Consider the following 25,649-nt stretch of genomic DNA (forward strand, 5'->3'; position numbering starts at 1 on the left):
CTCAATTATGTAGGCAAGAGAATAAAGGGTGTGGATCTAAGATTACAAATGAATGGTTCAAACTATACAAGTTATTGTAGCCATTGAGAACTTGTCTTATGATTATAGTTTGTATTATGTGTCAAGTTCGCATTTAGCGTGCACAATTTGTTATTTACGAAGTATTTTCGAGTTGGATAATACAGGTTGCAAGTGTTAACTTCTTATAATTTTGCCTATATAATATAAAATTATCACAAGAATAATCGTAACACTACATTCTCCGTTGGACTCATAACATTTGAACTCGAACTTAAATTGAAACTCCAAACTTGTTAGACATTAAACTTCAAGTTTAGCCTATCTTAAACCCAATATGACTTTATTACCTTGTGATAGATTTATATATTTTTTTCTTTCGAGAATTAACACATTATAAACATATTTAGAGGGCATTTGGTATGATAAATGGAAACGGAATTGAAAGGATATGAATAAGGAGTGAAAACGGAAATAATAATTATTATCTTTAATAATTGTTTGGTATCACAGTGGAATGAAAACAATGGAGAGGTTTGTGATTGAGGAAGGAAAAGTGATTTGTTTCCACTAGTTTGATAAGGGTAACAAATGAGAGATTGTGTTTCTCTCCGGAAACGGCATTGGTTACTTAACCGTTAACAATCATACCGGACAATTAAAAATGAAAATGTTTATTTAAATCCGTTTCCTACATCAAATTTTTCAATACCAAACACTCTTTTACCTCAGATAGACTAGTACGACTGCCTGAAGTTCACAAAACGTTTCGAAATACCGAGCCATATAAGCAGTCTCAAACGTTCCGAACTACTGAAACGTATTTTAAATTTATCGCGCCATCTCGATTCTGTTTTGTTTGTGCGCATTATTAAGCGTCTGAAGTCTGAACATCTAATATTGGAAATCCAAACATCAACCCGTGAGCATTTCCATGCGTCTCAATTTCTCACCACATAGGACTAAATTACAAATTAAATGTTGTTTAGAAATTATCAGCTCCACAACTTTTGGACTTTGGTGCGGTTCACAAAGCCAAAAGATTCGATGCCAAATTGGAATTTATATACTTTTCAGTTTTCATACCAACCATAAATCCTGGAAATAACAATTCAACACGTTCGATTCTCGACCGTGAACACCCTTACTTAAACAGTATTATATTCAATATTCAAGGTTTCGTAGACTTATTAACGTCTTATAGTGAAATGTCAAAATGACATCTCACAAAATTTGGTACCAAAGTTAAGTCAAAGTGATACCAAAATATGAAAATAAAGTTATTTGGTATAAAACATAACCTTGGTATCAAACTGAAATTTGATACCAAAATAGAATTGATATCAAAATACTCTATTTTGATATCACTTTGACTTAACTTTGATACCAAAAGTTTAGCGAGATGTCAATTTGACATATCACTATGAGATACTACCTCCGTTTTCTAAAGATCTTCCTTGTTACTGTTCCTACATATACCAAGGAGGATCCATAAGATAAATAAACAAATAGAAAGGGGTTAAAGTAGGAGAGAGTAAAATTGAATTAATAATGTAATGGTGGACCATATGATAGAGACATGAGAAGATAAAAAGAGAAAAAAACTCCAAATCTCTATTATATAAGGGAAGAGGGGAACAATGGTGTCCTCTTTTGAAACGCCTATTTTGCCCCCCTTCCCTTTCTAAATTACAAAAGGAATGTCAAATCAAAATTGACACTAAAATAAAACTACCTAAAATAAATTTATAACACTCACTCACAAATCACTTAAAAGAAGAAACTTTACAATTCACCCATACAATTGAGAAAATCACGTTATAAAAATCACATAAATCACTTAAATAATCAGGAAACTTTATTAAAACTTAAAATTAACATACAAACTAAAACTAGCTAATTAATAACCTAGAACGTCAATACATACAAAAACATTTACAAAAAATTACTTACAAATCACTATTCTCAAGAACCATTCACAATTAATAGTGGGTCATGATAAAAAAAAAATTGAGATGTATTTGTAGTGAAATCAGAATTTAGAAGTTAGACAAGAAAAAAAAAAAATTACCTTTTTTTAGTGTTTCCTATATATAATGAAACTTTTACATATATTTGGACCTATTTTTTCTATTATATAATAGCGATTAATTATCAAGGTAAAAAGGTTTATGTAAAATATCATTCACGAATTAAAGTACAACATATCTCTATTATATAAGGAAAAGGAGGAGCTCTGGTGTCCCCAATGAAGAGACTATGTTACCACCTTTCCATTTTAAATTACAAATTCACTTACAAATCAAAGGGGGCTTCAAATAAAAATTTTAAAAATATAATTATAACAATCACTCACAAGTCAACTAAAATCATAAAATAATTTACGTTATGCAAATCACTAAAATGAGGAAACTTTGCAAAAACTTAAAAAATTCACTTACAAACTACTTTCTTTATACTTTATTAAGTACTGTACTTAATTCAAAAATCAACTGAAAAATTATAATATTAGAATTCATAAATAAATCCAATAAAATTTCTATTTTATTCATAGAATTTAACTTTGAGAAAATAAAGAAAAAAATAAAACAAAAAGAATGGTGAAAGACTTAAGTGACAGAAACTAAACCAATCAAATTTTGCAACTAAAAACAATTATACTTCGTATGTCTAATTTCAAATTTTGACTCTTATGCCGAAGAAAATCGAGTTTATGTTTTGAAAAAAATTCAAGCACGCATCGCGTGCAAAAAATTCTAGTAAAGAATAAAGTAAGAGAGGGAAAATCTTTCGAAAACGCACTCAAATGAAAGGAGGAAATTTTTTAAAAAAACGAGGAAATACTCCCTCCGTCTTTTTTATTTGCTACAAGCACTTTTTCACAAAGACCAAGGAGGGAGTGGGGACCATTGACATAAATGAAATTAACAAAAAAACAAATAGGTAAATTGTGGGACCTATGTATTATATATGGAAACATTTACAAAATCAAGAAGGGAGTGATGGCAAATTTGTAAATAAAGTGTGGAACCTATGTACTATATATGGAAATATTTGCAAATGTAGCAAATAAATTAAAACATTCTTAAATGACAAAATGTAGCAAATAAAAAAAGACGGAGGGTACTAATCATTTTGCCATCTCACCTATGTGATGCCAGTACTTTCTTCCAATTTTCACCCTTTCTGAACTCGTCAAGTCATTTACATGACATCACGCCATACGTTCTCCCAAAAATATTGGCAAAACCTCTTTCCAAGCAAGTTAAAATTTCAAACCTTGAGTCAACAAATAGCCATATATTTTTGGAGAGACAGACTACAAAAACCTCTATAAATACCTCTTCAAAATCCCTTACTATTTCCTGAACTTTCTTTCCCCTTAATAAAACAAAAACAACCTCTCAAATTTCCAACTCCTTTCTATACATAATCACAATGTGTCCTACCGGAACTTCCTTACCTCCGACGAACATTTCCGGCGAAGCCACGTCAGATTTCCGGCAAGCATTCGAAGTCATCGACGTTGACCACGACGGAAAAATCTCCGGCGAAGATCTCCGATCATTCTACGCCGCAAATTCCGGCACCGTCGACGACGAAGAAATGATAAAATCAATGATATTGGTAGCCGATGCGAATAAGGATGGATACGTGCAATACGACGAGTTTGAGAGGGTTTTAAACAAGGGGAGAACAAGGAGAGAGAAAAGCTACGGTGACGGAGGGGTGATGGAAGAGATGTTTAAGGTAATGGATAAAGATGGTGATGGAAAATTAGGGGTTGATGATTTGAAGAGTTATTTAAGGTTGGCTGGAATTGAGGTTGTTGATGATGAGATTAAGGCTATGATTAAATTGGGGTGTGGTGGTGGTGATGAGAGAGATGGTGTTTCTTTTAATGGCTTTCTTGATATTTTGGCTGTTCATGAGTTTTAAAGTTTTAGTGGTGGTGTTTTTTTTTTTTGTTTGAGAAATTTTTGTAGTGATTTTCACAAAAGTGGAAATGGATTTTGGGTATGAATGTGATATAATATATTAACAAAATTTTGTTGTATGCCATTTTTATTTGCTTTGAGCAACTTTAATCCCAATCAACAACCTCATGTTGCTAGTTATGTTACTTTACCTTTTCAATCTACGACCGATTTGAGCTACAAGCTCCTATAATGATAAGCAACAATTAGTTATAGTTTGAACGAGTGTTACTATGTCGACCAACCTTCTAATTTTGATTCTTGATTATTATTTGTGATTTATTAAATGAGTATCGCTATTTTTTTGAGCAAGCTATAAAGTTAGCTTGTTTGAGCAACATTGCTTTACAGGATATATTATTTTTTTCACCTTAATGGTTGAGCTAGGACCTAGTAGTTCAAATCTTGTACATAAGTCTTTTAACTCAATTATTGGAGATGTTTTTATATTATAACTTCAAAGTTCGAAGGAACTTAGTTGGAAAATGTGAGAAAAAAAAGGTTGTATTAATAGAGATGTTACCCATTCTAGTTACGACTTATGAGCGTTGACTTGTGACTAGGAATTTCAAGAGTGAAAATGGAAGTATGAGGTTTTGGAGAGAATGGAAAAATATGGAGATATTTTGGATAGTTTGAAGGAAAAGCTGAAAAACATATTTGAATGGATGTCCTTACTCATTATAAGAGTTAGAAATTTGACAGTTTTCTCCAGGTAGTGAAATTTTATTTGTCAATGAACAATGTTTGGTGATTGGCCAAGCCAAGTTGTTGATGATTTTTTTAAAATTCTGTTTTTTAGTGTAATTGTATGATTATCGCAATGATCATAACTATTAGTGTATACAATATTTTTTTCGAAGTAATTCAAACTATATGATCAACGCAATAATCATAACTATTAGTGAATGTAGTGTTCTTTTCAAAATTATTTAAATTCTATAGAGATAGGAATTTGATTTTATTCGTTTAATGAGATTTTGACTTTCTCCAAGTAGTGAGATTTTATTTGTCGATATTTAGTGCTTGGTAGGTCAAGGTGTTGATGATTTTTTTGTATTATGATTTTTAGTGTGACAAGTATGATTAATACAATAATCATAATTATTACTACCTCTACTTTTTTTTGCTACATTGTTGTGCACAGGTTTTAAGTCATTATATAATCTTTAACTAGTTTTAGGCCCGGGCTATGCACCGGGTAGTTATATCTTTTATTTTATTAATATTTTACTTTGAAATAATAACATCAAGTATCACTTGGTTTAGTGGTTACCACATTAGTATATATGCTTGTGATCTCGGGATCGAATCTTACCTAATGTATTTTTTTTTTTTTTTTATTGTATGTCGATTACAGAGCATAAAATACTCCAAGCGAAGGCGCCACGTGGCATCGTTCCTTGCTTCGGAACGCCTTTTAATATATTAGTATAGATATTTTTTTTATTATGTTTAAGTATAAATTATAAAAATTTGATATTATGAATCTACACGTCGAGACAAATTTAACAAGAACACACTTGACTATATTTTCACTTATAAAAAATATAATCGGTCAAAATTAGTGGCTTCATTTCCAAAGCAATAATGTAGCAAATAATAAAAAAAAAAGCAGAGAGAATAGTAAATATAGTGTTCTTTTCGAAATAATCCAAATTATTAACAACTAATGAAATCACCTTCAAAAGACATAGTTTGGAAGTTTATAATGCTCAAGCATGCAAGAAGCCAAGAACCACACCTGCTTGCAACTTGTAAAATTAAAAAATTTAAACAATGGACTTAACTAGACAACTAAAAAAAAAAAGTAAACAGCAGACTTCTATTAAAAGTACAGATCTAAAAAGTCAGAAATCTCTAGCTTGGAGAAAACAATTTGGTGTAGATAACAATTTTTCCTAAGTTTGCAAAACATTTTCTTTTTGCTCAACTCCTTTTTCTGGAGTTCTGCCTGTTCCTCAAACCAACAAACGGGAATTATTTCCCTTGCCTTTATTAAAAACCCTGAACTTCAGTTTTATTACAATTTTGCCACCGATATGGGCAACTGTCAGCCCATATCGGATATGGGCAAATACTTCCTCTTCCCTATATTTTTTTGTATGTTGAGCAAAATATGTACTGTTCTAACCTTTCGTCATTTTTACACCAAACATAGCATAGTTTGAATGGAACAAACGCAAAAACGTGTTTTGTGATATCAAGATCCCTAGCAGCTGAACTCATACCCTGTAAAATTGGCACAATCTAAAAGAACAGGCTCTCGTATCTCGTGATATTTCATCCAATGAATCTAGCCTCCAAGTCTGCCTAGTATACGATTATGATATAATTCCTTTTGTACACGCAAGGGTATCGAAAAGATAATAGTATCTATACAAATATATTAAAACGCATTCTTATCAAATGAACTGTGACACTTTACTCAAGCTTCTACATGTTTATAATTTTTTTAAAAATATTAACAATATGTAGTTAGTAGGATATTCAAACACATGATGATATGACTTTTGAAATAAAATGTGAGTGTTTAACCACTAATCCACTACAATTTCAATGCTTAATGTTTCAAAGTAAAACATGATAAAGTCTTATAAATATATGTACTCATAAAAACACAAACAGGGCTTTTGATCTCTAACACTTTTAAACAGTAATACCATTATCTAACCCTAATTTCACTAAAATTGTTATTTTTATTCCCAACTCCTAAGAAGTTTTTTAAAATACAATTTATCATGCTATAACATCTATTGTTCAATTTTGCACTACACATAGTGAAAAGCTAATAAAATCAAGTATGAGATTTAGAAATAATAATAATAATACTTCTTCCGTTTTTTATTAGATGTTACACTTTTCAAATCACGGACTCCTAGGTAATTTTTGAATAGGAGAGAGATAGAGAGAATGAAAAACAAAAGGGTCCCATGTGAACATGTGATAGGAAAGAGATAGAGAGAAGTTATTACCCAATATAAAAGTGTAAAATCTCATTCAAAACTTTCTAAAATAAAAAGTGTAACATCTAAAAAGAAACGGAGGAAATAATATATTTGATAAGATATCACCCGAGCCAAAATTCTAGTGTGATACAATAGCCAAGCTTCATTTACTCATAGGTCATGACAACATAATACTTCCGTATTTCTCTCAACACCAAACTCAGATACCTGGAAGTAATACAATGTTTTTCTTTTCCATAGTACCTACAGGCTACAGCCTACAAGTTATACCTTAAGCATGTGTATGTCAACTACTTAACTAGCTTTACAAGTCAAGTCATATGGAGGTGATATCCATTAAGATAGAACCTTCAATCTCATCTACATCGCAATCCATGTAGCTCGATCCATGAAACTTGATTGTTCTCCAAACTCAAAAATAAAATTACACCAAGTATCGAATCAAATTCACCACCAGAATCTTTATTTAAAATAATATGGTGTGATATTTAGCCATCAATTTAGTAATGATACATAGCATTTCACGTAGCAAATTGATAATTACCATTAGATGAGCATAGCTTTAATCACATTCATGAACATGAAGATATTCCGTATACAGTATAGTTTATCCCAATTCCCAAATACAAAGTATTCCTTCTTAGCTGATTTTAGAGCATAATATAGGAATATTCAAGCTAGCAAGACGCCATTTGCCCAGTGTGCCATCAGATTTTAAAAGTGGACAAGACACTCGGACTACATCTTCATTTTCCCTATCCGCTCATCTCACTGCAGCAAGTCCTCCAGTGTCATGGAGAGCCGAGAGCACAGGTGATTGTAAATATTCCGAAATAGTGTTAAAAACGGAGCCTCAAACAAGATCAATCTGCCCATTCTCTACGAACGGCTTAATTGACTTGTAACGGAGAACATATAAATCACCAGCAACCAGGTCCACAATCTCATCCGCACTGCAAAGTCAGACATGTTATGCACTGATATACTTTTAACTTTTAAGATTTGACGTTTATATTTTTAAGTCTTTCTAGAAATTTAGATCCTTGCCTGTCATCAAGTGGAATGGCTCCGATTGAGCTCTCACTCTTGCAGAACACAAACGTCTCCAAATTTGGCTCTGGGACTAAAGGAAAATCATGAAAAACTTTCAGCAAGCGTATAATAGTGAAAAATAGGAAGTGAAAGTTCTGTTACTAGATATTCAAACAATAAGTGTAAAATTAATTACTTTTCTTCCACACTAAGACGTGTCATTCACTCATTCTCATTTGATGTTCATTATTTATAACTTGTATATGAAGAACATCAGCACTCTCTCATGTTTCACTATCAGCTTTCCTCAGAAAAATACGAGGGAAAGGTGATAAGTCAACAAATTTGGTCTTACTTATGGGATGCAGATGATCACGTAGCCAGGGGCCAGGGCCAAAAGAGCAAAGTGTAGGGGGAACAAGAGCGTGCTAGAGATTAACCAGAAAATAAGGAGTTAAGGCAAAATAGAAGAAAGAAATAGGGATATGCTTGCATTAAACTAATACAAACTGTTTCACGTTTAAGAGGCGAGTACTCTCCCAGTCAAAACTCCCTCATATCTTAATGATCAGTTCTCTACTTCTCTCCCTTTCTCTACTATTGACACTCAGAGACCTTGATCTTCAACCTATTGATAAATGCCTACACTACTAATTACCATCCAGCCCTTGCTCCATAACTAACTCGTGCAGGCCCAGAAGAGGATAACAGGTCTTACAGCTCTTATTCCATCGTCCGACTTGCATGTGTCAAAAATCTAGCACACAAAAATTCACTTTAGCCAACTGCTGGAGACAAGTAGACTGCTGTCCGTGGTCCTTGGATATCTTCTAGCCAATAGAATAGGGGGTCTAGTTGGGTCTCTTGCAGACAGGGTGCTTCCTAAATCACACTGTCATACTTGGGATCTAAAGTACGAATGCTCTTGTCGTCAAATCTAACATCAGTTGAATTAGAATGTTTATCAGATCCCCATGGACAGGATCCGCACACTTCACACAGATCAAAACTTACCACCACTTCATTGATGGATACAACCTAGTACATTCATTCGATGTTAGATTTGTAGAATTTACCTGTTTTCATCTCAATAATAGTCCAACTTACCCATCTAGTCACTTGTTTGATCCCCATGCCTAATGTCTCTTCTCAGAGTTCTTGCTTGTGACTTGAGAGTACAAAGCTCCCTAACATCTACTAGTCATTAAGTTCTTGATTATCATCTTGCCTAGGGAACTTGGAGAAAAAGCATAAAAGTTCTTCTACTTCATAATTCAAAACCTCTTTAGTATCTAAAGGGCCTTTCTCCTTGTACTTAATTACTTTCCAAAATCCACTGTACCAATTAGCAAGAACATTCATCGATCATCACCATTACAAACAACAAGGCATTTTCCAAGTAATCACTCATATTATACCAATTACTGCATATTGATTTCTCTGTCCCGCATTATAAAATAAGTCAGCAAGCCACCAAGTATATCCATGATGCCACCTACATAGCTAGTAGATATTCCTTCCTCTTGCAAACCAAACAACATGATTACTCTATTCTTGACATGTTACTTCTTTGTCCATAATAATGACAAGTACGTAAATTAGTTTTCTAAAGATAAAACACGAGTTGATCAGGAACAGTCGCAAGACTCTGGAAAAATATATCTTTACTCGTTTCCTTCTCTTATTCTTTTAATTCTTCTTCTTGTCCGAGCAGAAGGATGGACAGTACTTCTGTATGCATAGCTTCTCTTTTGTTGGTTGACCAATATGCCCCTTATGATCTCAAGAGTCAATATGTTAAGGCTATCCCAGTGACATGTATAAGGCCTTGGTTTAGCAATCACATGGTTCGGACAATATATAGTCTTCAATAGGCTGAGAATTTATTGATTTCATTGAACCTTACACAAATAAACCTAAGCTCTGAATTATAGTGTCTATTTTAAGATGTGAGTCCCAACTCTTAATTCTCAAGCATTTTAAGATATAGCACCTAAAGTATTAACCTTAAAAACCTTTTCAAGACATACACCCAGATAACTAACCCCACAAAGCATAGTGTCTAATTTATGAAGTTGAGATCAACTCTTAATTATCAAGCATGCTAAGATATTGCACCTAACTACCTAAGGCACCAACTTCCACCCTCTCAAACCCTCAAAACTACCTTCTGAATACTCTCCCCGAATCACCTGCATGATCTAAGTTACATTATTTGATTTAAAGGCTCTCCAACACTGCTTTTTCCAAAGCTTTCCCTGTGTTATTTTTTAAGCTCAGGTAGTCTTGTATGTCAGTTCAGCATATCAAGATCATCTACGATGAACATTGAGGATATTTCCCTGAATCATAATATATGGCAGGAATCCGAGCCTCCAGACTCATAATTATTATTATATCCTGCCATATATTATTATTATTATTCTGTCACCTGATTTCTTAAGGGTTCCTGTAGCAATACTAATATACTATACGTCATAAAAAAATTAGTACCGATTCCAACCGTTGAAAGACACCATATGCAACCCCTAAATCAACTTTGACGAAAAGAATTAAAGCTCGGGTACTATACATCAATACCAACCCCCATGTCTCTAAAGAGACTTGGTCCTCGCAATATAAGGAGGGGGTCAGATGAATGCGACATTATCCTTGTAATAACTAAGAGGTTCATTCCAATTAACCCTTTTCCCAATACTATAATTTGTACTTACTACTCAGGCACCATTGTTATCATCAATATAATTTGCCCTTTTATCCCACTTGTGAGTTGTGAGGGGCTTGGCAGGTACAAACAGCCAAACAGGCTTGAAATTGATTAGGCCTACTAACTTACATTACTAAAAAATTGGCAGATTTCCATTCCGGTGCCATGAGATTTTGTGAGGTTCAGCGGTGGTGACGTGTTCCCGTCTCATATTCTCACTTTTGCTAATGTCAAAAGTAATGTTCCATTTAGGTGAGCTAGTGTTGAAAGAGTAAAAGGTTCCATTTCAGGCTTATGTTTTACAAAGAGGATTACAGCCATTAATGAAAAGGTTCCGAATCTCAACTCGCATGTTTGGAGGCATATCCATCGATTTTTCTTGTAAACTATGAAATCAGGGATTTGCTGCCTAAGTGGATCTAAACACAGTCATGAGAGTTAATGTACAGTCAAATTATGAATATGTTGTCTGAATACTTGTGATATGAAACCTTTAATCAACGGCGATAACCCTCTCATGGAACTAGGTCACTAAACAATTCAAATAATATTCACTTCCGTCACTAAAGTGGGTATATGGGAAACATAGGTCGACAAAGTACTTTCACTAAACCTTGAGAGGCCAAAATGCAGTTTTCCTAATAAATTTAACTTGCACCTTAACAATGTCTATTTATTTCCCACACGATGCTACCTAATAAGAAACTAACCCAATAAAACATAAGGTAACCAAATAAAACATAGAAGGGGCCTAGCAGATATTGTGGTGCGTAACTTGTCAGCGCTCAAATAACTAATTAGGAAATTTCATAGTCACCCATGCAGCATGAGTTTGTCTTATTGTCTTCCAGGCAGTCCGTTATATTATTGAAAATCCATGAAATAATCAATCCAAGGGTCGTGGTCCATCAATGTCCTTGAACCAGAGTTACTCTCACTTAAATCCTCAAGCCCATTGGCGGACAAACAATCGCTGGATCAACCATTATGTATCAATTGGACTTTTTATCTAGAACATGTTGCCAACCACAAAATTTGCTAGCTCCCGTCTAGGTTTTCAGACCATGTCCAGTCATCACCAAGTTAAAAATATGACCAATTGTATCAACTAAAAGGTGTGATTATGAATCTTGGCTAGGAACATTTAGTCCTTAGTGGTTTTTATGCTCATCCCAATGCTCCTCAAGCTGACTTTCCTCCAAGTCATTTAAATGGGTACTGCAATCCTTCTGTACACAACTCAAAATCCCTTTCTATACTTCAATAATTTGAACGCCCTTTCTAACTTAAATATACAACCAAATCACTCATAGGCATTATTAAAAAGTCTGGACGGTAGGGATTTAGGTATCCAATCCCTTATTCGCTTCACTTATTTATTATATGTTTCCTCTTTATTTCTTATTCTCGGAGAAAAGGTGAGGTTGAGGACAAGGGCTCCATGGATAATCTATTGTGGTTAACTAATAACTAAATATAAAATTAACTTCCAAACAAGATTAACTATCATCATAAGATAACAAACTATTAAGACTTTTCACATACAGTAATGACAGAATAGATAATTTCACCATAGGATGAGTATAAGGCAGTACCCATGTCATCTTCTTCGCTAGCATTGGATTGCTTCAGATCAGACTGGTAACCACTAGGCAATTTTGATAGTACAGATTCGTCAAGATAACCCTTCATATTTTCATAGCACCTGTAACCATGAACGAAATTTACAAAATAGAAAACAAAAACCAGCAAGTTGAATTAAACTGGAGGTCAAGGCACTTGCCTTTTGGCAAAGTTTTGTTCCTCTTTCGATAACCGGTCCCAAAGGTCTGTTTTAGAGATATGAATCATATCCTTCTCTATCTGCAAAAAGCTGTCAGTTCTTAAGTGAACATCAGAAAGAAAAAAAAACTATAATTCACAAACTAGTCAGAAAACAAAAGAAACTGGTAATCAAGTTATATGATTACTTACGCCCATTTTTTATGCTTTTGAAAAGGGCAATATCCTATTTCATTAAATGATGAGTTTCTTATTCTATCTTTAGCCAAACATAATTGAACTGCAAACTAGAAACTAAACCTATGCTAAGCATGTTGATGAAACATAAAGTATAGCTGCCAAAATGTTCAAAACCATAGCCATAAGGCCCCATACTAGTCTACCAGAAAGTTTAAAAGGTAAAGCAAAGACAACCTTTTGAAGACGGGTCCGAAGATATGATCTCAACACATATTGAGCTCGATCCATGTCCATTTGATATACAGATACTATTAAAGGATCAAAGCCATTTCTTGTGAATTCTTCAATGGTTTCCTCCTGAACATATGACCAAAATCAGCCTACTCTAACAATATTATCAAAAAAGGCATCACCAAAGCAGCAAGCTTCAGTGAACCAAACAATCTGCAAGTTTCAATTGGCACATTTCCTCACATAATTTTTCCAGAAACTCTCTAAGTTTTAATGCATTGACCACAAAAACCATATATATATAAGCAATAAGACAGCCGAAGGCACGCCTGTCATAGCCAAGGTAGCAAATTTCTTTTTCTCCAATATACTACATGGAGGATTGCATTTGGAGTTTGTAGCATACAAACAAAAAAAATGTAAACCTATAGAAAAAATCATAAGACTGAACACTAACTATCAAGGCTAAAAATCTCAAATCAAGTATTTCATATGCTTCAATGACTTAAAACTCTCACGTCTCATTTGGTTAGTGGTCATAAATGATGTAATGGTAATGCATTGCAGTATAATTTTGTCAAGAAAATCTCATGTCATTACCCATTGGTAATGTTACCTCATTCCCAAATATCCATTTTCTTCAGAAAATTTCATCACCATCCATTACCACCTGGGAATGCCATATTGGATGGTAATGGAACTTTTGAAATGAAAATTCATCTTTTGTGTTGAAATCACATTACCATGAATATTGATACTTCCTTTGTTCTAAAATAAATGAAACCTTCTCTCTATTTTTTTGAGATAAATGTTTCATATATTTCAGAACGGAAGAAGTATTAGAATTTCTTACAATTTTACACTAAATTATCCGTCCGGTTAAAACCATAAACTAATTCTAAAACCTCCGAATTTTCAAGTCTTCAATCAATTCTTCATCCACTAGTAAATAAAATCAGTAACATTAACAGGCAAAAATGAGAAAACTGGAAATTAACTAACAATTGAATTTAAATTAGCACTGTGATGCAAGAAATTAGGGTTTCAATGGAGGAAGAAATGTATACCATAAGTTGGATTTGCTCGCGAGATCTCTGAACTAAAGAAGCCTGGAATTGAAGAATTTCGGGAGCAGCCTTTTCGTTGCGCCAAGCTGTTTTTAGATGCTCCACATCTGAGGTCGCCATCAACGACTCGTAGTCGTCCATTGAAAACCCTGAACCACTCGCCATCTCTCAATTACAGCGGAAGAATTGGGAGGGGTGAGAGAAAGTGTTGAAGATAGAGATTTGGCGGCAAAATTCAAATTATTGCTTCCGAAAACTGGACCTCACTTACTGGCAATACTGGGTAAAAATCGGAACTTCAAATAGAAACAGCCCTTGTGTAGTTGTGTAGTTGTGTAGTTGTGTAGTTGTGTAGTGGTGAGCTTGTGGCACTAGGAAGTTGGCGCTGGCCACTTCTATGGTCCTAGTCCTAGCTACTCCTACCTCTTAATAATAATTTAGAGGTGGGCATGTGTCGGACCAGCAAGCGGGTCAAATTGTTATCCACTACGTGGGCTGCGGGACTGTCACGGTGAAGAAGTTTTATTTCAGGCACGAGCTCACGTGGGCCGGGCCGAACGCTCCTTTCCTATATTTTTTAGCCTAAAACTGTCAAAAATACAAAAAAAAAAAAAACATAAAACACGGGTCAGGTCCGCAGGAGGCATGAGTCCAGCCTGCGGGCCTGGGCCGGGCCGTGGACAAAATTTGAAAATTTCAAGCTTGACCGGTAACAATCCGCCACTCACGGGCTCGAGCCTGGCCATTTCCCCAAGCCCGCGGGCTGAGCCCGTGAACAGGCCCCGCCCATGCCCAGGTCTACTCTTACTTTTTCATAATTTGCGTACATCCATTGCACCATGTATATGCCTTGTGGCAAATCAATCCTCTCACAATCTTGACCAAATATGCGAGTTTTGGGAATTTATGATGGAAAAAAGTAACTTTAAAACATTGTAAATTGTTTGAGAAATGATTTGTCGCACATCGTTAGATTTACAACTATGTTTTTGATCTAATGTTTCTGTATCTGTCAACTATTCAAACATCCTCCTAAAAGCATCATTAATGGGTTGGTTGGTCTTGGTTAGTCTTTAAGTTTTTGTCATTCTCTCTCGTTCCTTCCTTCTTAGGCCTCACATCTCACTAAACTCCCACCAAATCGTCTTTTATCCTCGCAATGGGTGGACTAGTCTTATTTGGTTTTTCTATTTCTCTCTCCTACTTTTACCATATCTCACCATATACTCTCTCTCATATCCAATGGTTATTATGAAATAGATGATTTAAATTAATAAAAGCTAATTAGATTACGTTAAATTAAATTGCACTATAATTTTTTGCATTCGATGCGTGCTTGAACTTTTTTCGAAACAGAAACTCGATTTTCTTCGGCATAAGAGTCAAAATTTGAACATTAGACATATGATGTATAATTGTTTTTAGTTGCAAAATTTGATTGGTTTAGTTTCTGTCACTTAAGTCTCTCACCATTGTTTTTGTCTTTTTTTTTTTTTTACTTTTCAAAGTTAAATTCTATGAACAAAATAGAATTTTATTGAATTTATTTATGATTTTTAATATTATAATTTTTTAGTTGATTTTTGAATTAAGTACAGTACTAACTTCTAAATTCTAAACACTATAAGAAAGTGAATAATTTTTTTTCTTGTCTAACTTCTAAATTCTGATTTCTCTACAAATACGGCTCTATTTTTATCATGACCCACCATTAATTGTGAATGGTTCTTGAGAATAATGATCTGTAAGTAAATTTTTGTAAATGTTTATGTATGTATTGACGTTCTAGGTTATTAGTTTTAGTTTGTATGTTAATTTTAAGTTTTAATAAAGTTTCCCGATTATTTGAGTGATTTGCATGATTTTTATAATGTGATTTTCTCAATTGTATGAGTGATTTGTAAGGTTTCTTCTTTTAAGTGATTTGTGAGTGAGTGTTGTAAATTAATTTTCGGTAGTTTTCTTTGAGTGCCAATTTTGATTTTGACATTTCTTTTGTAATTTAGAAAGGGAAGGGGGGCAAAATAGGCACTTCAAAAGAGGACATCATTGCTCCCCCTTCCCTTATATAATAGAGATTAGTGGCTTAGTATAAATAATTTTAGATAGGAGAGAAATTAGATTGACAAGAAGTGTGGTCAAATATATGAAATTTGGGCTCATTTTATAGATAAAACTATTTTATCGTCGTTACTGTAATTCTTTTTGAATAATTATCAGCTAATTTTTTATATATAACATTACAATTTTATTACATTGAAATTTCGTTAACAAAATCAACACAAGTAGCCCATAAAAATGCACAAGTAATGTACGTGTGAGCCCCCCTACTTCTTGTTCAGTGGGTTTCTGACGCGCGTCATGGCCACTAACAGCAAGCTGCAGCTTTGGGCCTATCATTTTCTTGAGTGATGTGTTTCCATCTCTCGCTTCCATCTTTCTTTCTCCCTTTTCTTCAAAGCTCTACTTTTCATTTGGGCCTAACACTATTTTTTTGCCAGTTTCTTTGCCACACAGTTGTTATTCATTCGTCTTGTGCATTCCATCCTAGGTGCATATGGTTTGGAAGTTGAAAATCTAGACCAACCAACTCCAAGGGTCAAGTGACCCAATAACAAAATTAAGTAAAGCTAGTTTAACTATTTGCTAGACTAACTAAAAATTAGACCAATGTACATACTCTAAGCAACACATATTTAGACATGTAGTTGCAAGAAAATGTTATGCACACCCCAAAAAAACTATTTGGTTTGAGGAAGGACTAAACCCAGGATCCTACAGTTAATATTCCACGCCTTTTAACTTTTTATCTCTCGCTCAACAATTACAAAACCACATTAGTATAAAAATACTAATGATCTCCAAATCAAATGATATTCAAATTTGGCCTCTCATTTAATAGGATTTGCAAATTTCGAATATCTCAAGAAGAAAAATCTCGTGAACTTGTTGTTTACTTTGGGAGCAACAAAATCACTAACAATAAGATCCGCCTCTCCTTTAACCATTGTTAACTGATTGTATTTGTTAGTTTAACTGATTAGCTAATTGTATTAGGTGTTTGTACAAAGATGTCTACTAAGTAGCAAACAGGTGATTGCTACTTAATTGTGTAAAATGGCCATCAAGGACATGAGAATAATTAATTATTGTACTTTTTATTATTTATTAAGAACTTTGGAACATAAATGTATCAACCCCACCCATTGCAAAACCTTTAATGTGAAAAAACTCCTCTACTTTTTTAAAAATAGTTTTTTGACCCAATCAATTATTTCAAACATCTCTTTACCAAACACCCAAATTCAAGAATTGACTAGTTTTTATCAAACAGGAAAATGCCATTTAATCCTTCGCTTTCCCCGATTCAAAGGTACCTTTACAAGCTAGCTCTTTGTTTTAGAAAAATATTGCCAACACAAATATCACACTCATGACCCATTGATTATAAAGGAAAATTTTATCTACCAATTCAATTCAATACACTCTTGTAACTTGATATTTTAAAACAAAATATCATAATATCTTATATATTCTTTAAAGTTTTGTAAAATTCTTTACCCATATTTTTGTATGACGATAGTGATAATAGATTTATTCTCTCACCTTAATTATTTATAACTTTGTGTCAAGCTTTTTTACAATTTTCTAAAACTATCACAGTTTTTTAGATACTACCTTTGTATTTTTTTAGTTGCAAGTTGCAACATTTGCTTTTTCGCATTTGCCAAAATAATTTTTTGAGCGTTATTATTTCTTATTTGCTGTAAGTAAAAATTAAAAAATTTGATATTTGAAATCCTCTCCTGAGACGACTAACAAAACCACACTTGACTATTTTTTTTCTTAAATATTAATGCGAGATAATTTAACAAAATTGGTTGATAAATAATGTCACAAAATCAAATGATGCAACTAAAAACCGAAGGTAATATCCTGTAATAACCCAAGGCATCGTTGAGCCCATTCACAATTCCTAGTCTGGTATTTTTAGGAACAGTTATGCAATTTGCACCCACAGAGTAAGACCATTCCATTTTGTTTGGGCTGAAAAAATGCTCAATCCCAGCCCAACCAAATCCAACATTTCCAGCTCTATTCACATTCTTGTATCGACCTATATAAAGTGTAGACACAGATAACACAAAGCAGTAAATAAATCAAGTTCAAATTCTCCCGCCATTAAAGTTGAGTAAGAGAGAAAATGAAGGACACTCAAACTCCTCGGAACAAGGACATCTCTCATCGTCGACCAAAGGATTCTCCGTCTGCAAAATCAATTTCCGAGCAATCTAAAAAGCATCAGAAAGTAAATAATCTATTTAACCTAATTTCTCTATCTCAAATTTGATTTCACTTTCTGAAATTCGATTGCATCTTTTCAATTAGGTTGCAAAGAAGAGCTTGAATGCTGAATTCGCTTCAGTTTCTGAAGATTTATTGAATGAATCAGTGATGGAATCTCTTAATTTCTCTACAATCTCCGAAGAATCATTGGATGTAAAATTCGTTTCTCAATTTCTTAATTTCGCGAATTTTCGTGGATAAATCTGTAAAAATCGCTGAATTTTTCGTCGTTTGCAGAGCTTCGAGAGTTCAATAGGTGCTGAAAATCAGTCTACAGTTACATCAGAGGAAGCTTCTCCACACTCCATTTTTACACCATTATCGAAGGTGACAACTGTATGTGATGAATCAGTCGATATTTCACTTGATCGCGACAAAAAATTTAAATCAAAAAGTTCTATCGAGGTGGATGTGGTTGTGAATCTTCTTAAGCAAGCTAGAGATCAAGTTTTGAGCTCGAATGACGTTTCTGATACATCAAAGAAGCTTCTGGATGCATCGGTTGAAGCCTCTATGAAAGAACTCTGTGCTTTGCCTGACGAAGGAGATGTAATCAATGCGCTCCTTTCAAAAAAGATTAGAATTGTGGTAGTTTGTTTTGTGGTTTGGCTGATCGCTGTGACTACGATCATGATCTTCTTCCAGCGTTCCGAAGCACGAAGCTCGTCTTCTTTCAATCCTTCTCCTTCCTGAGGTGGTAACTTTGAATTTTGGTAATATATGCCTTACTATATGTGTTTTGATCTTACTCTAAGGCTCCGTTTGGTAGGGCGTAAAACATTTTCAGTGTAAAATGATTTTCATGGAAAACAATTTACAATGGAAAACACAATTCCAAAATTAGTTTTCCATTGTTTGGTTTCATGTAAGGGAAATGATGAAATGAAAGGGAAAGTAAGGAGGTAGTGAGAAAAGTGGACAAAAGACATAAGGAAAATAGTTTTCCCTTCATTCTGAAAGGAAAATGGTTTTCCATCATTGGGAGAGTAATTTTACCCCAAGGGAAAATAGTTTTACACTCTTTTGCCAACCAAACAATGTAAAACTAAAAATGGAGGAAAACAGTTTTCCGAGAAAACGTTTTACGCCCTACCAAACGGAGCCTAAGTGTTGTTATAGCTATGTTTTTAAAATTCTATACTGCATTTCATGGTGCTAAGTTGGTGTACCGAAGTATTATGGCATTATATATACCTTGGGGAAGTTTTATGTGGTGCTTGTTAAGATAATTCAGAACTGTGTAACTGTGCAGTTTGTTACATGCACTAGGACTAGGAGGATGCCTTATGTGAACTGTAGACGGCATTGTTGGGATCGGCGACCTACTCAATTATGTACTCACAAGTCACAAGTGATACTAACGGAATCATACCTGTTGAAATAAGTCTTTGTTGCTTTAGTGTGTCATTTGTCTACTGATTAATGTATAATGGCTAAGCCACATAGATTCACTGGATTAATCAATGAACTCAAAATTTCCCTACCTAAGGAACTAGAAATATCCTTTCTCAAATAATGAACCAGAGATACCGATTGATTACATAGTATTGTTTCCTCTAGGAAGTTTTTCCCTCACAGCTAAATACATCTAGTTGAAGTTCTAAGAGAGAAACCAGCAATCCTATAGCCCGTGCTAAAGCTTGCTATGAAGTACTATATATCAAGTCAAGTATGAACTTAAGAGATGAGTAAAGTGATTACTAATTAATTTTTGTTCTATCTAGACCTTAGATACTGCTTGATCAAAATTCTCCTACATCCAATTTCGTTTTACTTACTAGATTCTCAAGTCCATTGCACTTTCATGAGCATGGCTGGTCCAGGACAACCTCCAAAACATGGAAATAACCAGAAGCATTCTCTTGTGAGTTTAGATATCATTCTGCCAATTCTATATGTTTACGGGGTATGTTATATTGCACACCACTTGAAACACTGAAGAATGGTACATGGCTAGTACCACATTTTAACAGTTAATGGATAAAATGTTTGTGTTGAGGTTTACGGTTACCTATGAACATCTGGGTACATTATGCTTTGTATAACTTAATCAATGTTGGAGTGTTCTAAAAATTTCATCGGATGATATCTAGGCTTTTAGCAAGTTAACAAGAGGGCTGGTCACAAACAGAAATGCAGATCTCATTTTTGCTTTGATTTATGATCTCTCACTGTTTTTCCTGCCTTTAATAGCAGATGCTTCTTTTGTGTCATTATTTCATGTAGGCTTTTGACAACCTAGATGATTATGTATGTAGTGGCTCTTGCACATGTAATTTATGTTTTGATGTCTGAAAATCATTCCATTGACATGTGACTAATATGTGTGGTCAAAATTACCCTAGGGCACCGACATTCCAACTGTATATTACTCCCTAATCTTTTAGTTTTGTCAGTGCTATGCATAGTGCATATCCCAGTTACTTTCACTGTTATGCAAGCTGTGCAGTATAAAATAAAGGTGCTGGTAAATTTCTTTGCTCATTCTTCTGCTCTTTTCAATTATTTGAAAAGATGGATTGCTCCCTATTTTTTGAAAAAGAACTTTTGATCCCATATGGATACTGAAAACCCTTGTTAAGCGTGGTTCTTGGGCGAGTTGACCTTGTTAATGGCTAAATTAGGCCGTGGCATTACGAGTTGCATGTCATTAGGAGAATCAAAGATGAGCACATGTAAAAGCTAAATCCTATGTGAAATTCTATTTACCATATCTTTTGGTTTTTACAAAATTATTGGCCTACCATATTGGCTTTGTATCGAGTATCGACCTTGTCTACTAAAAACTCTCCTCAATAAAATCCTTTTAAGTGGACTCGTCTCTTATGACATTGGTCTACCCCATCCATTATATAGACGTACTCCCTGAGTGTATTGAGAGATTTAATTTTGCGTTTCCTTTATTCCTAATCTTTCTACTAAAGGACCTCGTAAGTCATACTAGGACACTCCCTTTGAGAACAGATACTGGTCTAAGAGACTAAGACCAACCATTTGATTGAATCGGATAATCCGAAATGAACATCCCTACTGGTCTTTATTGTCTAAATCTACTCTCTGGAAAAGGTCAGGTGTATAACCAACCATTCGAACTGTAATGTGAACAGCTAATTGTGGATTTGTGGTGGTCCTTTAACTTGTTGCTGTCATGATCTGATTCAAATGACATCTTATCTAATATACTGGATATGATCTATGGACTATGAAAGCACAGGATTTTTGTGTTTGGATGGTTGGTTAGGCGGTCAGATGATATTGTCATTTGATATCTAGTTCTATTACATTATTTCTGTAACATCTAACATACATGGTAGGTGTTACACCGTTACATGAAATTATGTAACACTACCAACTTACAGTAAAGTTTTGTTATTCAGTGCAGATACTGCAGCTTATTTTCAAATTCCTCATCCAAGTCTAGTTACACCAGTAGTTTTTTCACACAATTTCCTACGGAGTTATATCAAGGTGATCCTTCCTTCTTGCACTGTCCATACTTGAGAGCAGCATCAGTTATTTTATTGATGATGAGCCACAGGTTGTTTCTCTGACCTCAGTATTATGCCTCTTTAGTCCTTTAACGTCATAAACTAGATCGAGCAAAAATGACTGATAGCATGACGTCAGTAGCTCTAAATATGATAGAGATCAATAGAAATTACATGATAATAGCAGCAATGGTAGGTACACATGACTAATACATACCATAGTGGAGCTAAGATCATTAAGTTTCTTAGTCAAAAGCTATTGTTGAATTTCATTGTACAGAACCTTGATGCTTGAGATTTACTTGTGGTAGGCCTAATCACTATGTGCAATCATAATTAGTAGAGATTAACAAAATCATAACAGGAAATAAAAGTCAAATTATTTTGAGTATACATCTATAATCTTTGCCTCCATATCATCGGAGCATTTGAGTGCGTAAAGATCTATTTTTGAACTGGTATAATGGGACATTACAAATTTTCTTTTACTATATTCGACGATCAAAGGTATTGGAGCTTTTTCATTTTGAGAGTTTTCACCCTAAAACTCTCTCTTGAAACTCTCTTTACCAAACACCCATAGATTTTTGACTAGTCAAAAACTCTAAACGATCCGTTTGGTAGTTGGTTATAAATGGTGGTAATAGGGATGAATTTGTGTGTAAATTTTTTAACAATATCATTGTCCATTTCCATGGTAATGATAATTTATCCTAAAGTGTTAACTTTACTTCTTGAATTTTCATTCCCATCCAATACCACCTTATAGGTGGTAATGAGCGGTAATGAAAATTGTTTCTCCTTGGAGACAAAAACACAAGTTTAGGGGCGAGATTACTTGTCCATGGAGAAAATTTTCTCCCCAAGAAGATTTTAAGGATACTTCCCTAATAAAATTACAATTAAAATCCATTCCCATTACCGCAATTTATTAACAACTACCAAACGGCCGTAAAAGTGGTCCAATACTCTCTTTTTCCCCCAAACTCTAATTGTCAAACATGCTCATTAGCTTTTTGTTGAACATTGGTTTCTTTAGATGAAGTAAGTTTGTTTGTTGCTTGCATAAGTGTGCTTAGATGAGATTTGTTTTATATGGCTATGTTGTTTTGCACCATATAGTTATGATTTCATGTAAAACTAGCTGCTTAGGATAAATTAGTATATTTCAATGAAAAATAGGTTTCACTATGAATATATGTCATGTGACTATATAGCTGTAGTATGCTGTTGAGAAGCAATGAGCTTTTTTTGTTGTCTTCATTATTTGCTCCTTTTACATGGAAACTCTGAAAACTTTAGGGTATTTGGTAGAATGCAATACGTAAAACTTTGCTTGTCTTAAATCATGAAATATAGAAAAAAAAAGGCTCAAAAATCAAAACTAAGGGTCTGTTCTCCCCAGCTTATTTTCAGTTCAGTTCAATTCAATTCAGTTCAATTCAATTCAGTTCAGTTCAATTCAGTTCAGTTCAGATCAGTTCAGTTCAGACCAGTTCAGTTCAGCTCTTGACAATACTTTTACTCTCACATATCACTATTCATTTCAGTTCAGTTCAATTCAGTTCAGATCAGTTCAGTTCAATTCAATTCAGTTCAGTTCAATTCAGTTCAGTTCAGTTCAGCTGTTTTATGCCGAAGAGAACAGACCCTAACATGCATACATCAAACACCAATGATAAAAGAGCGCCAATCCTATTCAAGATTAATACAACAGTGGGAAACTAACAAACCTGGAAGAATATAAGATTGATGCAAATGTGTCAACCCTATTATTTTGGGCTCAATAAAAATAGAACTGAACTTAAACTAGTTGAACCAAATTGAAATAAAACTGATCTAAACTAATGTAAAATGAGTTGAACTGAATTAGATTGAATTAGAATTGTGTTTAAAAGAAGAAAGCCTTAATAGCCTCATAAACTCGCCTAAGTACAAGTGTCTACTGTCTACACAGATTAAATCTAGCCACAACTAAATAATACAATCTTACCTCCAAACCATTCAATGAGAAAGCAATCATGATATGAAGTTTCGAAGTGAAACCAACAGACACCTAAATGCAGATGGATTGCATAAAAGACCTACAAAGTACAAAGTAGACCTATAGGAATACAGTATACTGTATACAAGTGATGAAATCATGAAATCATCCTGCTCGAAGCTAAATGTAGCATTGTACGGTGCCCATCTAATTGTATAAAAGCGTGTACATCATCTGTTATACTTCCTCCGTTTCTTTTTACTCGCTACATTTTCCATTATGGGAAGTTTCAGATTACTTGCTACACTTCTTTTTTGGGCAATAAACTCTCTCTATCTCTCTTTTCCCACATGGGTCCCTTTTCTTTTTACTCTCTACCTCTCTCTTCTCCAAAAAATTTGCCTAGGAGTCCGTGAAATGAGAAGTGTGGCGAGTAAAAAGAAACGTTGGTGAGTAACAAGAAACGGAGGAAGTAAAATACTTCCTTGAATTTTAAGTAAATGTTCCTCTACTTGAATAATTATCGATGCACAATTTTAATTATTAATATATGTAATTAATAATTATCTATTCGTAAAAAATATAGAATATTAATATTTTAAAAATATACGTTGAAACAAATTCAATGATATCTTGCATGCTAACGTTGATTTTCATGCATTAGTAGAAAGATATGACCCAAGTAGTGTATGTAATAGTACAAAAAATCAAGATAGAACATTTATACAAATACAGAGGGAGTAAGTAATTAGAGACCAAAGTAGTAGGCTTCATTTGTTTCTAAATACTTACATCATGTTGATTGGGCACTTGTATGAAGGAAGTGATTAGAAAATGTAAAATTTAAATACTCATACAATTTGAGGTTGAAGTGGTAGAGTAATGGCATCACTACCCATTTCATATTCTTGAGGTCTTGGAAATAAATATCATAGGACTCATTTGAAGATTTCTCGAAAAAAAAAGAACTCGAGTTACTAAACTCTAAATTATGTTAATCTCTCTTACTTTTATATTTGTTTTTGAAAGGACTCTAATCTCCTTATATTGCATACCCAACATATGTAATAAGTATTAAAACAAAAGAAGTAATACGTTTTATTCTTCTATCAAGAAAAAAGAATCAATAATAATATCAAACAAGGTGAGACTTGAGAGAACATAAATTTAGTTAAATTGTTGTAGTAGTGAATTTTTTGGTTTTAATATAGGAGGTGTTTGACAATTAGAGTTTTGGAGCAAAAAGAGGGGTTTGGACCATTTTTAGCGTTTTTACTAGTTAAAAATACTAAAAGGGTTGTTTGGTAAAAGAGAGTTTCAGAGAGAGTTTTGGAATGAAAACTCTCAAATTGAAAAAGCTCATATTAGGAGCTTTTTCTTTAGAGGATTAGGTAGAAATATGCTTAATGACTTTTTTTAGCCTCTAATAATAACATTACACATATGTCTATAAATGTCATTTTACACAAACAAATGGCAATAAGCTTTTAGTAATCAGTTAATTTTTACCAAATACATTTATAAAAAAAGTTGTCAAACTCTAATAGCAAATTCTAAATCCTAATAGTTAAACTCTAAACTCGATTTGTCAAACAGGACCATAATCATCTGACTATCAAAGCTGTTTTGGCTATCCATTTCTGATTCTGCATCATTCCATGCCGTTTGTTGCTATGGTTCAGATTTTTTTTTCATAATTCACTTTCATTGATAATTGTGCTCCAACGGTGTCTCATACAAGGGGGGCAACCACTCAGGCCAACCTCATAATACTTTTTTTATATTACTATTTATATAACAAAATTGAATATTTTTCGCTTTCTCTTCCTTTTTATAATGTGTTTTTAAATAATTTTGGGATAAAATA

General features: G+C 33.8%; 3 protein-coding genes across 3 annotated transcripts; 2 read left to right on the forward strand and 1 right to left on the reverse strand.

Annotated features, from left to right (window-relative positions):
• The first annotated feature begins 3,338 nt into the window (after positions 1-3,338).
• On the forward strand, positions 3,339-4,080 carry LOC104888465 (calcium-binding protein CP1). The gene has a single exon (XM_010673455.4). The coding sequence runs from the start codon at positions 3,457-3,459 to the stop codon at positions 3,955-3,957; it is 501 nt and encodes a 166-aa protein (XP_010671757.1). The 5' UTR covers positions 3,339-3,456; the 3' UTR covers positions 3,958-4,080.
• Positions 4,081-7,425: 3,345 nt separating this feature from the next.
• LOC104888466 (DNA replication complex GINS protein SLD5) lies at positions 7,426-14,214 on the reverse strand. The gene is made up of 6 exons (XM_010673456.4): positions 13,964-14,214; positions 12,900-13,022; positions 12,487-12,566; positions 12,299-12,408; positions 8,012-8,087; positions 7,426-7,917 (listed from the first exon to the last, which is right to left on the reverse strand). Exons 1-6 carry the CDS (start codon positions 14,126-14,128, stop codon positions 7,818-7,820), a joined length of 654 nt encoding a protein of 217 aa, XP_010671758.2. The 5' UTR covers positions 14,129-14,214; the 3' UTR covers positions 7,426-7,817.
• Positions 14,215-18,129: 3,915 nt separating this feature from the next.
• On the forward strand, positions 18,130-19,003 carry LOC104888617 (hypothetical protein). The gene is made up of 3 exons (XM_010673640.3): positions 18,130-18,272; positions 18,353-18,463; positions 18,548-19,003. Exons 1-3 carry the CDS (start codon positions 18,168-18,170, stop codon positions 19,001-19,003), a joined length of 672 nt encoding a protein of 223 aa, XP_010671942.2. The 5' UTR covers positions 18,130-18,167.
• The last annotated feature ends 6,646 nt before the right edge of the window (positions 19,004-25,649 follow it).

The sequence above is a fragment of the Beta vulgaris genome, chromosome 3 (genome assembly GCF_026745355.1).
Source record: "Beta vulgaris subsp. vulgaris cultivar EL10 chromosome 3, EL10.2, whole genome shotgun sequence".
Classification (NCBI taxonomy): Eukaryota; Viridiplantae; Streptophyta; class Magnoliopsida; order Caryophyllales; family Amaranthaceae; genus Beta; species Beta vulgaris.